Raw genomic sequence first — 13176 nt, forward strand, 5'->3', positions numbered from 1 at the left:
AAACGATTGATAATAGTAGTTTCTCCTGGGAAGCCTCCATTTAGACACCAACCCACAAAGACATACTCCTTCTGGCTTCTCCGCACGTGCCTGCCATACCCCAAACTTCCGCCACACCATCTTGAAGATGTCGTCACCATTGTTCGCAAAGGTTGACGCCTACAAGCAGCCTACACTCCGCGAGGAGTCTGGCTATGCTTCAGCCGAATCCAGTCAGGAGAGCCTACCTGAGATCTACTTCACGAAGCCTCATTTGAAGTTCATCAACGCCCAGCTCCAGAAGCTTGAGCCGCAAGGTACGTGATGGCACTTTACTCCTGAAAATTTCCTGAACTAACTTGAGGTAGACATCCTCCGATGGTGCATCACATCTCTGCCTGGACTATTCCAGACCACAGCCTTTGGTCTTACTGGCCTGGTCACAGTGGACATGCTTTCGAAGCTCGATGGACCTTTGAAGCACAACATCGACTTGATCTTCCTAGACACTCTCTACCACTTCGACGAAACCTATGCCCTTGTTGACCGGGTAAGGAGGCGATACGGAACACCGGTACACGTCTACAAGCCTGCTGGCTGCGACAACGTCAACGACTTTACTGCCAAGCACGGTGACAAGCTGTGGGACACCAACGACGAACTTTACGACTACGTTGCCAAGGTGGAGCCTGCTGAGCGTGCCTACTCTGAACTTCAGGTCAAGGCTGTCTTGACTGGTCGCCGACGTAGCCAAGGTGGCAAGCGTGGAGATCTGGACATCATCGAGGTCGACGAGGCCGGCCTCATCAAGATCAACCCTCTCGCCAACTGGAACTTTGCCCAGGTCAAGGAATACGTCGACGCCAACGACGTCCCATACAACGACCTTCTCAACCAGGGTTACAAGAGTGTCGGTGACTGGCACTCTACACAGCCAGTAGCTGCCGGAGAGGACGAGCGAGCAGGACGCTGGAAGGGCAAGAACAAGTCCGAGTGCGGCATCCACAACCCCAAGTCACGATATGCTCAGTTCCTCCAAGAGCAGGCGATGAAGCAGCAAAACGAGGACCTAGCCAACAAGCTGCAACAAGTCTCTTTGAACGTTTAGGGTGATGTAGGATGTCTTGATTCCTACTTGTTGTACCGCATTAGCATGGGCGTTTGGGTTATTTATGGGACATGGCATAGCATGGGGTTTGGGTCACGAAAGAATGGGGTTTGCGGCAGTCGCATCCGATTATGTATATACGGGGCCGAGATACCACCGACGCAGGAGCCAATGAAGCTCCCGCATGAATCAAACGAATTTCCAGCATTGCGCTAGACCTGTCATATACGTGAGGTGTTCCTGAAAATCGCTAAAGCGCAACACAAACTGCAGGACAAGGTACTCCTTCTCCGCTCCGCTCACGTCACTGTGGTCGCGTCGCCCAACGAAAAGCCGGGTGAGACAGGCTCTAACTATCGCGTGCAATTGCGCAATCGCTTCCAAGATCTGCCGACCCATACAACAACCCGCTTTGTGCCCTAGTCTCTGCAAGCAGAGAAAATCCAGAGAAGCCTATGGTCAACAATCGGGGACATGGCGCCTGAAGTGTCCGTAGAACCCGGGGAATAAAAAGCCCTTTCCACCCGTCCCGCCTTGTAGTCCTTAGTCGCGCATCTTTCTGTCTGAGTGACCCAAAACCTCCTTCGCGAAGCCAGTCTTGTATAGTCAGGAACGACATCAAGTCTTCGCCGAACTACCTGACCAGATCCACCACCGGATTCTATATTTCTCACATATTCTTTAGACATGGCGAACGCACCCCATGGTGAGTTGATCAACCGAGTCGCTGAAGTTGGTCACGAATGCTGACGGAGGTGATCACAGGCGGCGTCCTCAAGGACCTGATCGCACGCGATGCGCCCCGACGCAAGGAACTGTTCGAAGAGGCTGAGAAGCTTCCGGCTATTGTCCTGTCCGAGAGGCAGCTCTGCGACTTGGAGCTCATCCTGAACGGAGGTTTTTCACCTCTGGAGGGTAAGTCGTCATCCCGCAGCGCTTGGCGAGGGGCAGCGAAGGCGCCCCTCGTGTTTGCGATGTTTGCACCCGCACGGCCCCTGACAGCATGATGCAGGTTTCATGAACCAGAAGGACTACGACGGCGTAGTGTCCGACAACCGTCTCGCCGACGGCAACCTTTTCTCCATCCCCATCACCCTCGACATCTCGAAACAGACCATCGATGAGGTCGGCGTCAAGCAAGGCGCCCGCATCGCCCTGCGCGACTTCCGCGACGACCGCAACCTGGCCATCATCACCGTCGACGATGTCTACCAGCCGGACAAGGAGAAGGAGGCCCGCGAGGTCTTCGACAAGGACAACGACGTAGCACACCCCGCCATCAAGTACCTCTACGAGACGGTCAAGGAGTACTACGTCGGCGGCAAGCTCGAGGCCATCGACCGCCTGGAGCACTACGACTATGTCGGCCTCCGATACACTCCCGCGGAGCTGCGTCTGCACTTCGACAAGCTTGGCTGGTCCAAGGTCGTCGCTTTCCAGACGAGGAACCCCATGCACCGCGCTCACCGTGAGCTCACCGTCCGCGCTGCCCGCGCCCGCCAGGCCAACGTCCTCATCCACCCCGTTGTCGGCCTGACCAAGCCCGGTGACATTGACCACTTCACCCGTGTCCGTGTCTACCAGGCGCTGATGCCCCGCTACCCCAACGGCATGGCCGTCCTTGCTCTTCTGCCCCTGGCTATGCGCATGGCTGGTCCCCGCGAGGCCATCTGGCACGCCATCATCCGCAAGAACCATGGTGCCACCCACTTCATTGTCGGCCGTGACCACGCTGGCCCAGGCAAGAACTCCAAGGGTGTCGACTTCTACGGTCCATACGACGCCCAGGACGCCGTCGAGAAGTACAGGGACGAGCTCGGCATCGAGGTTGTTCCCTTCCTCCAGATGACCTACCTCCCCGACTCGGATGAGTACAAGCCCAAGAACGAGGTCGAGCAGGGCATCAAGACCCTCGACATCTCCGGAACTGGTACGTCAATTGCATTTCGTTCACTTAGGGGTTGGAAACTAACATTGTGAACAGAGCTCCGCAAGCGCCTCCGAACCGGCCAGGAGATCCCCGAATGGTTCTCGTACCCCGAAGTCGTTCGCGTCCTTCGCGAATCCCACCCTCCCCGCAGCCAACAGGGTTTCACTGTCTTCCTGACAGGTTACCAGAACTCCGGCAAGGACGCCATCGCACGCGCTCTCAACGTCACCCTCAACCAGCAGGGTGGTCGCTCCGTCTCCCTCCTTCTCGGTGACACCATCCGCAGTGAGCTCTCCAGCGAGCTGGGCTTCAGCCGATCCGATCGTGACAAGAACATTGCCCGCATCTCCTTTGTAGCCGCCGAGCTCACCAAGGCTGGTGCAGCAGCCATCGTTGCGCCCATTGCTCCTTTCGAGGACTCAAGAAAGGCAGCCCGCCAGACTGTAGAGCGATACGGATCCTTCTACCTGATCCACGTTTCTACCCCGCTCGAGCATGCGGAGAAGACCGACAAGCGGGGTGTATACGCCAAGGCGCGCGCCGGTGAGATCAAGGGTTTCACTGGTGTCGACGACCCGTACGAGGTGCCCGCCAACGCTGACCTGACTGTCGACCTGTCGACTACCAACGTCAGGACAGCCGTCCACCAGATTGTCCTGCTCTTGGAGAGCCAGGGTCTTCTGACACAGTTGTAGACATGCGAAAAAGCGTTTCGAAATGTTTTTGGATTTTAACGATTATGATTTGATGGATATGGAATCGACCTGGCTTAATGTTGCCGGGTTTCGAGTCGCGCAGTATAGACGATGGGTTACCTAGACACAAGGTTTAGACCATGGGTTATGAATGGCAACTTTGTTGCTTTCCTGATTTCAAATACATGGCGTGTCACCGTGAAGGATGTTTGATGTCGATGTGATGACACCATGTCGTACGTACGAAACAAACGCGACATGACGTGTAGTTGATTCCAAAGTGATCAAGCCTTTTCGCCTAGGTGTATGTTGCTAGTAATGTCTCGCTCCCGACTCTCTCTTGTCCTTCTCCACTTCCTCAAACAAACCACCCAGCAGCAACAGCCAACCCCCCAATCACAGCAGCAAACTGCGCATCTACTCAGGCAAATCAGCATATATTCCTCGACTATCAATCCTCTCAACCAACAGAAACATACCTTTTGTAGGCGCCGCAGCACCCTCCGTCGGGGTCGCACTCGGACTCTCAGCCACTCTCTCAGAAATACTACTCGTAGCAGACGACAACGCGGAAGAAAAGGCGTCGAATGCAATTGACGACGCGACTGATTGAGCGGCTGAGGTAGCTTCTGCAGGTGCTTGGGTTGAGGTGTTTAGCGTGTTTCCTGAAGCGGTTGTCTCGGCGTCGGAGATGGCTTGGTCTTGAGCGAGGGTGAGGGTGGTGAAAGAGAGAAAAGAGGAGACTTGAGGCGGATGAAAGGAACGCATTGCGGACGGGTTTTTCTTATTGGCATTATTTGGTGGGTAGAAGAAGACGATGTTGGACAGTTCAGGCCTTGGAATAAACAACAGCCTTTGTATGCGGCGGAGTACGTAGTGCGAGAGATTGGAGTTGGAATTGAAGATAAAGTACCATGCCATCACCCACTTGTACATGTACATGTACGCAATCTTCTACATGCATCCAAATCGATAATATTGCATGACTTCACCTTATCACATTCTTTCCCCGTCGCCTCCACGTACAGTCAAACAGCACAACCCATCTACATGGCCTCAGCCTCCTATCCCAAATCGTCAGGAATACAAGCCACAATCACCTTCCTCTCCAAGAGTACAATCAATCCTGGACGATAATCTCATCGCAGCGACATGTCACGGTAGTGGGCTGAGAGGAACCGTAGAAGGTGCGGGTACACAGACCACATGCGTTGATGCAGGTCCACAAATTGCCCTCTTTTTGGTCATATGCCGAGTCCTTCGCATGTGTGTTATTCTGGGTGGGTGACTAAATGGCGCGAGGTGGTGTACGCAACGTCAAGCACCATCGCACGTGAGGTGCATCGCAAGGCAGATTGTAGGCTGAGAAAGCAGGCGGTGGCATGTCGGCGATGGGAGCTGTATGCAGCGTTGGGGGTGGCCTGTTGATAGCTGTCGTCGCTGGCTACCTAGGTATCGTTGGCTATTTGTCGTTCGACCCACACGCTCCGCCCGTACCGCGCTGAGCTGTCAAGGGCTCCACATCACAACAGTGCAGCGCGACAACCCTCCGACGATGCCTGTTCAACGCACGGCCAGATGCAGGCGTGGGTCTCATATTGCCGCCTCAGGGTCGCTCTCAGGATAGCGTCTTTTATCGTACCTCTGTGAGTGATGTGCCATAATACATGATTCATAGAACTAATTGTGCCCTTGTAATTAATACCCACAAAACTCAACACCCCCACAACTCAACATTACAACATCGCTAGAAGAACATGTACAAAACGATGATCTCTTTTCAGAGAAGCTCGATGGACTGTTGGGTTATTCAGTCCCGAGATTCCATTATTACCTGAAAGCATGCTGGGAGTTCTGATTTCTACATTGTGGTGGATGGAGTGGGAAGCCCAAGAGATTCTGATGACGCTCGCCGCCTTTATCTAAGGATCGCCAGTAACCAATAGGCTTTTGATGATTATATGCGGCAATGAAAAGAAACGGAATAGCTTCTTTTTTGCTGTGGACGTTTAAGGAAAGATTGCAAAGGTGATTGAACACGACTATGCTGCTGACGTGGACGTAAGAAGTACCCCTGCTTTACAACAATGGCGCTTGGTTAAGAGGCGTATATGAAGGTATTTATTGTCTGTATTCGCACAAAGACAACGGCCTGAACTCTACTCCCTTCTCTACTCTTGAACGGATCGTCATGATGGAAGCGAAGCAAGACATTGACCTTGGTTAGCTCTACGTGTCGTATACTTTAGATGAAACTAATCTTCCATTAGGGTTGTTCAACTCCAAAGACCACAATGGTTTTGTCTGGCCAGTCAGATACAGTCACGACTACATGCCAACAAATGAAGCGTCCTTGCCACCTTTTGTCGACTTGTCCTGCTTCCCTGATCTGAAGGCTGAGACTATCAGTGTTGAGCCAGTCATCAACGCAGTTCAGATTGAAACTGGATACTTGATCAAGGAGTGTGAAAGACTTAGCATGAACAGCATTCCTGTCTTTCCTGTACATGCAAAACTTCCATGGTATTCTTCGATTCACCATGTAAGACAGAACATACACTGGCCAATGGCTGTAGAAGCAACACGAGTGCTGCTACAGCATTTTGCTTCCGACCAAACTGCGACAAGTATATTGAAGAATGGAGGCAAATCGTACTCTGAGATAGCCGCTAAGGAGCTGCCGATGTTACATGATAACTGGACTCGGTTCTGTGCTTATCTGTGGCCGGCTGCAAGCGAGGAGCGACTGAAACTCATCGCTGAGACTATTGTCTACATCTTCATCTTTGATGGTAAGCGGAATCTTACAAGAAATATTACTACTCTAATCACTTCTGGTACAGATGTATGGGAGATGAGTGACGAAAGTACAGTGAGTCATTCCAAACTGTTGAGGCTCCATATATTTAACAGCTGAATGGCAGATCCAAACATTTCAGAACGAATTCGTATCACGACTAAAGGCTCAAATGCCTTACGGAGACGATGAACCAGTCTCGATCTTGCAGAAGGCCATGCATGCTACTATCCAAGGCCTTCATGATCAAGATGGCATCATCGGTGACGGAGGAGCCGAGGTAGTTGCAAGATTGATGGATTTCATCAATCACCCCCCGCCCCCCACCGAATTCCACAGTCTGAGAGAATTTCTGGACTATAGGATAATCGACGCAGCTGTCCCGTAAGTACGGATCAATAGTCTACACATTACGAAGGAAACTAATTATAAGTTCCAGTTACGTCATAGCGTGCACGAAGTTCTCTCTTTGTTCAACTGTCGACATTTCCAGCCCCAGAATTGCCAAATTTCTCAGGCTATTTGCGGACCATGTATCGATTTCAAATGACCTTGGTTCTTTCGATAAAGAGAAAAGAGCCTACGTAGAGAGAAAGGTGCACTACCTTGTGAACACAGTGGAAGAAGTTCGGAAGACTTATTCCCTTCCCAACGACGAAGCCGCGAAATTTGTCACGTTGGCTATCCAGGTGGAAGTGGAAAGAGAAATGGCAAGTGAACTTTCACAACTCAATGTCGATAGCAGCGTTCCTGAACCTGAGAAGGAATTCGCAAATGCGTTGGTATTCACAGTCAGTGGAAGTGTTTTGAGCTCAGTTGTCATGTCTCGATATGGTGGTAGATATATTGGCGGTTGAGGAGTTAACCGAACTTGTACGAATCTTCTACATCCATCCAAATCCATACTATTGCATCACCCATCTCATCCCATCCTATCCCTATCCCCTCCAAATACAGTCCAGAAACCATGTCCATGACGCCCTGTTCCACCCATCAAACCACTCAAACAGCACAACCCATCTGCATGGCCTCAGCCTCTCGTCCCAAATCGTCAAGAACAAAAGCCACAATCACCCTTCCAAGAGTACAATCGCTCTTGGACGACGATCTCATCGCAGCAAGATGTCACGGCAGTGGGTTGGGAGGAACCATAGAGGTACGAGTACGAAGGCACATGCTTTGATGCAGGGCTGTTCAGTGGCTTGGGAGTGTCTTTGGAGCTAAGGGCGTGTCGAGGAACGTGGATGGTGGCGCGGTTGTAGATCGGGGTAATGATGCGAGCTTGGAAGTGATGACGTTCTAGGGGTCGGTCCGCGGAAGCTGGTGCGCGTGGGAGGCTGGGACGTTGCTTTTCTTGTGGGCTGCGGGCTCGGGTATTTGAGAATTGGAGAGATGGGGTAAAGTAAGCTTTTTCTTTTCTTTCGATGAAATTCTTGTAATGTGACATTCGTTTTCTGCTCTACGTAGATTGTAGAGTACGCTGTGGCGTTGTTGGTGCGGACGGTGCGACACCTACCTCCAACACCCGATTCCTATCATGTCCAACCATAATTCTACATGAACGCATTCAACGCCGCACCTCCTACACCGAACAAAGCAGCATATTTTACTTCTGCAATAGGTCAGCTTTCTGATCTACCTAATAGTATCGCCTCCCGCAATCCCTAAACCACGACAAAGACCAGAAGCCAGGGTCACGTACCGTGAGCATTCGCCGCACCCGTGCTAGTCGCTTGAGCCGATGCATCAGATGGCGAAGACGCAGATACAATGGTTGCAGCTGAAGAGTAGACTGTGGGATTGATGCCACCGAGGCTCGTGACACCTGGGGGGACTTCTTGCGCCGCGGCTAGAACGCTGAAGAAGGCGATGAATATGTATAGTGGTGTTTTGAACATGATTGCAATTGTTTAGACCAACAGAGAGAGAGGGTGATGCGGGGACGGAAGTGATAACTTAGTTGGCTGCGGATACGTCCTTGAAGAGATGGAGCGATTGATCGTGCGACCTGTTGCTGAATCAAGCCCAGGTCTGTACTGTATGTACTGGTGCTTCCCATGACGACTGCCACGTATGACGCAGACGTCTCGGTCCAGCGACAACTTAGACTTTCCATGGGCGATGCTTCTTCTCCTTTGCGACCTTCATACTCCGGATAATGCGGTTAGTGAGCTTCTTAGTGCGGGTTAGCGCGGAACTAAAGCCATGTCAAGATGTAAATGACGTGGTCAAGACGGAACTCGGGCCTTGGAATCGGACCCTTTACAACGCAGGTATACAGGCCTTTCAACTTGGTGCGAAGAACATGACATGTTCGTTGTAGGAGCGAAGCTGAACCATTAGTCGCAACTTGGACGGGATGTTGTGATATCACCTGTTTCTGGGAAGTGGCACTTGGAAGCTGATTAGGGAGTTGAGGTAGTAAATTCAATACTTAGGTTCTCGAGCTGTCTCTCCCCACGCACCAAACCCTATCATAGGGCATCGACATCCTCCTCATAATCCCACTAACCACCCATTTCCACACTTTGAATCGGTCATCTTCCCCATCCCCATCCCCAGCGCCCTCTAAGAGGATTCGTAATCCCACTTCCTTGCGCAGCTTTTGCCTGAACCTTGACTGGCTGTAACTGCTGTGCTTGGGATGACTTCACTGCTGCATCCGTCTCAGAGACCTTTGCAGCTGCAGCTGATGCAGGCGCTAAGCCGGTCTTCGTGGCACCCAGCGAGGGTAGTTGCTGTTGCTTCTGTTGGCTTCCATTCCCAGGGCTAGCGCCCTTCTCTCGCCCGAAAAGTTCTGATATCCTTGACGTGGGACTGCGCCGTGGCTTTAGTGAGTCTCTGCGAGTGAGCGCCGGAGGTTTGGGATCAATCTGCTGCGTCGCTAGTGACAGACTTGCGTTGGCATTTGAAGGGGCTAGGGCAGCTGCCTTCCGCGGTGCCTTCTTGGGTAAAGCATACGGATCACTAGAGCTGGACTCATACATTCCGTATGAGGTCACTCGGCGCGGCATTGCTGGCTTAGCATCGCTTGGTTCTGTTCGTGGGCTTGACTGGGTTTGTTGTTCTGAGATCTGGTCTGCGCGCTGGGTTGTACCCAATGAACCTTTCGATGGTTGTATTCCGGCAGGAGAATTTCCCCGGTCGTAAGCTGGGACTGGCGACATTGTACCACGCGAGCCTTGTGATGTGGCCGACATAGGTCCGTCTCCCCCTCTCCTTGAGGCTCCAAATTCTGGTAACGCCGCTCGGGAGATTGGCGTACCTGTTCTAGTTGCAGTAGATGACCGTCGACCTGGTTGTACCGCGACAGGCGAGGCCGCACCTCTGGACTCTTGCCGCGGGGTTGATCTTGTGCTGCCTTCCTTTGTTGATCTGGCTTGAATGTCTGGCAAAGCTTCTGGGGAGACTGCTGTACCCCTTCTAGGAGCGGCAGACCCTCGCCGGATACTGGCTTGTCGAGATATTGAGGGGATCGTCGCCGATCGTGTCGGTGCTCTGGAGACCGTTGGTAGTTCTGTGAGGATTGGCGCTGCTCTGTCTTCTCCGACTGCTGATGACTTCCGCCGCGTGTTCGTCCTCTTGACTGACGACGATAGCCTTCGCGTGGCGGTTGTTGAGTCTTTTCGTGCAGATTGTGAGGCTGTTGCGGATTCAGGCACTCGTCCTGAGGTTGCACGACGAGTGTTTGCTCGCGCGATTTGCGCTTCTTCTGGGTTTGCACCTGAAAGTCTTCGATCACCTTCATCTCCGGTGGATGATCTTGGGATGGTCTTTGAGCGCGAGAGGTCGACCGTGCTGTTGATCCAGGCATTGTCATCTTCGAAGGGCCCGCTTGAGCTATCGATGCGACGGCGGGTGGGTATGTCTTCATCATGTGCAACCTTGGCGTCGGCAGGCGCAGGATCTTCTTCCATAACCACTTCAGTCCGCCTTTGTTCTTCGGTTCGTGCTGTTGGCTCTTGTTCTTGCTCTTGTCCCCTTGGCACTTGAGCACCAGACAGTTCCGGAAACCGGCTCGGCGAATGATCTGACTCTCCTTCGTCTGACGGGCCTTCTTTCTGGGGAACTGGAGAAAACTTTTGTCGTGTCTCAGGCGACTGAGCTCCTTCTTTGGGCGTTGCTTCCGCTTTTGCGATTGGGCTTCCCATGCCAGTTGCCCTGCGTACGTCTCTCCGGACAGGTTCCTGAAAGTCTTCTTCATAGGGGTCTTGACTCGCTCGAGAAGTCTCGTCCTCAGTCTCCAGCTTAGTTTGGAACGTGGGTGCTCTGGAACTGACTGCAGCATCTCTTTGGGAGTAGATACCTCCTTGAGATTGCGATTGGCGGCGAGGGGGCCCTGACGAGACGCGACGGGAGTACTGCGCACGCGGTTCGTCCTGAGGCCAATCCTCGGGTATTGAGGCTGAATGTGGGATGGAGTAACTGTTTCTTCGAGATGTTGAAGGCTGGAGCTGCGGACCGTCGTCAATGCGGTCTGGAAGGATCGGACTGACTGGGTAGTAGTCGCCCTTGTTAGCGTAGACGGAGGATTGCCTTGGTCGAGTGTCTGCCCTTCGGATAGAAGTGGCACTGGAGTCTCGACGATAGGTGGCCTGTCTGGTTTGGCTCGGATAGCTGTTTTGCCTTTTTTGCGTTCCCCCTGGGGCTTCTGGCGACCCAGGTGCCGCTTCCAGAAATGGCTGCACTTCTGATGGGTCTAGGGCAGGCTGGCTTGATTGACGGGCTTTCACCTTTGGTGATGGAGTCCGAGTGTCCGGCTTTGTCCATGAGGGAGTCTCCCGTAGGGGATATGCAGGCGCTGGCGGATATTGCTGCTCAGGTGGGTAGTTCGCGCCTTGCCTCGGCTTCTTCGTCTGGCTTTTAGTTTGCGCTCCGACTTCTATGCCCTCAAGGATGGTCTGTGGAGGAGACGCTGTGATACCAGGGGCCGCACTGCTGCGTCGACGATCGGTTGTGCGAGGCTCTGTGGGCGCTACTCTCAATCTTCCCTGTACCTGCGGGGTCTCATCCAGCACAGCTTCGGCGCTGGAGTGTACTGAAGGCTCTGGTCCTCGGGCGGATGGCGTGAACCCTTGAGCAGCGCTACTTCGTCTTCGATTCGATTCGAGAGGTATTGTTGACGCCCGTGGTACATCGACTGAGGGTTCAGGTGAAGCCTGTGTCCTCACTCTTTCGAGAGGGACAGTCTTTGATGGCAGGCCTTCAGGGTCGATATATACCGAAGGCTCCAGTGCTGGAGAGGATCGCATGGTAAGTGCTCTATCGAGTTGGTCAGGAGCGGCACTGCTTTGTTTGCGCTCTACGTCGCGAGCTATTGTTACAGCCCGTGGTATGTTCGCTGGATACCCGGGTGAAGTCTGTGTGGCACGTCTCTCAACGGGGGGCATCGTGCCAGTCGGGCTTCGAGCTTTGACATGTTCCAAGGGCTCTACTGTCCGAGAGACTTGAGTAGTCGGTGCTCTCTCAATTTGACTAGTCATATCCTCAGTGCTGTTGGAGTTCGTCGGCGCAATAGCGTTGGGCTCAGGTTCTTCCCCAAGTGGCTCGTCAGCGATGCGTTGATATACGCGGAGCGCAAAAGAGTTCGGATTCGATAATACATTAGCAGTCGGTGCTCTCTGGATTCGACTACTCGTTGCCTCATTGACGTTGACATTGGTCGACGCGATAGCGCTTTGACTTTCAGCCTCAGAGTCCTCTTCAAGCGGTTCTTCGGCAATCCGTTGATAGACGTCAAGTGCGAGTAATTCGGGATCGAATGTAACATTCGCAGTGGATGCTCTTTCGAACTGACCAGCCGGTTCTTCGAGATTGTTGACACCAACTGAAGTAGCGCTTTGGCTCTCGGGCTCAAGTTCTTCTTCAGATGGCTCCTCGGCCATTCGCTGATACATATGGAGCGCGAAAGGTTCCGAGTCAGCCTCGAAAGCGGTCGTGGGCGATCTCCCAACCTGATCAGTGTCCTCATCGCGGCCAGGGACGTGGATTGATGCGGGAACCTCCTGCCTCTCAAGTTCTGTTCGTTCATCAAGCGGCGCTTCAACATCTTGCTCGGCACTTCGGAAAATCAGAGATCCAGTACGAGTACGAAGCGGAAGACTGGAAGACAAGGTTCTGTCGGCTATGGTGAGCCGCTCATTGGGCATCGTTTCCCTCCGAATGGTTCTTTGCCGCTCGAAAGAGCGCTGTGTAACTTCTGCGTCTACCGAAGGCTCGGATGCGGCATCATCTGCTTCTCTCGACGGATCCACAGGACTTTTAGATATAGCAAGAATGCTCGCCATGCGCGTAGGCTGGGATGAGATAGAACGCGACAAGATCGCCGGCTCAAGGACGTCCTCTGTGTCCGATGGAGGCTCAGGCGAAGGCGCACGATAAATCTCGGCCTCACGGATAGTTACCTTACGCGTTGGCTGACGTGAAACCCGGCGAGATGACATGGGCTGTGCAAGCGTATCCTATTCAGCAGGCGACAGATCGGGAGATGTGACAAGCTCATCTGTCGGAGCAGTGCCTGTCCGATGAACTTCGAGCGCAGTCTGACGTGTATCAGAGTATGCATATAGCTGATCAGGCAACTCGTCCATGGCAAGAGACAGGACTGGAGAGGTTTCGAGGCTTGGAGAGTCATTCGGCTGAGCAGTTGTCGGTACTGAGCTTCTTC

At 53.0% G+C, this 13176-nt stretch overlaps 3 protein-coding genes across 3 annotated transcripts; 2 read left to right on the forward strand and 1 right to left on the reverse strand.

Annotated features, from left to right (window-relative positions):
- Window positions 1-127: 127 nt before the first annotated feature.
- J4E88_007569 (uncharacterized protein) lies at window positions 128-1087 on the forward strand (the record flags this gene model as incomplete). Its single annotated transcript, XM_049401186.1, has 2 exons — window positions 128-296; window positions 348-1087. The coding sequence occupies 2 exons, from the start codon at window positions 128-130 to the stop codon at window positions 1085-1087; spliced, it is 909 nt and encodes a 302-aa protein (XP_049252870.1).
- Window positions 1088-1774: 687 nt separating this feature from the next.
- On the forward strand, window positions 1775-3712 carry MET3 (Sulfate adenylyltransferase; the record flags this gene model as incomplete). Its single annotated transcript, XM_049401187.1, has 4 exons — window positions 1775-1793; window positions 1853-2002; window positions 2100-3017; window positions 3072-3712. The coding sequence occupies 4 exons, from the start codon at window positions 1775-1777 to the stop codon at window positions 3710-3712; spliced, it is 1728 nt and encodes a 575-aa protein (XP_049252871.1).
- Window positions 3713-9507: 5795 nt separating this feature from the next.
- J4E88_007571 (uncharacterized protein) lies at window positions 9508-12796 on the reverse strand (the record flags this gene model as incomplete). Its single annotated transcript, XM_049401188.1, has 2 exons — window positions 9508-10914; window positions 11006-12796. 2 exons carry the CDS (start codon window positions 12794-12796, stop codon window positions 9508-9510), a joined length of 3198 nt encoding a protein of 1065 aa, XP_049252872.1.
- Between the last annotated feature and the right edge of the window lie 380 nt (window positions 12797-13176).

The sequence above is a fragment of the Alternaria novae-zelandiae genome (assembly GCF_023758075.1).
Source record: "Alternaria novae-zelandiae strain BMP 2774 chromosome Unknown scaffold_16, whole genome shotgun sequence".
In the NCBI taxonomy this organism is placed as follows: domain Eukaryota; kingdom Fungi; phylum Ascomycota; class Dothideomycetes; order Pleosporales; family Pleosporaceae; genus Alternaria; species Alternaria novae-zelandiae.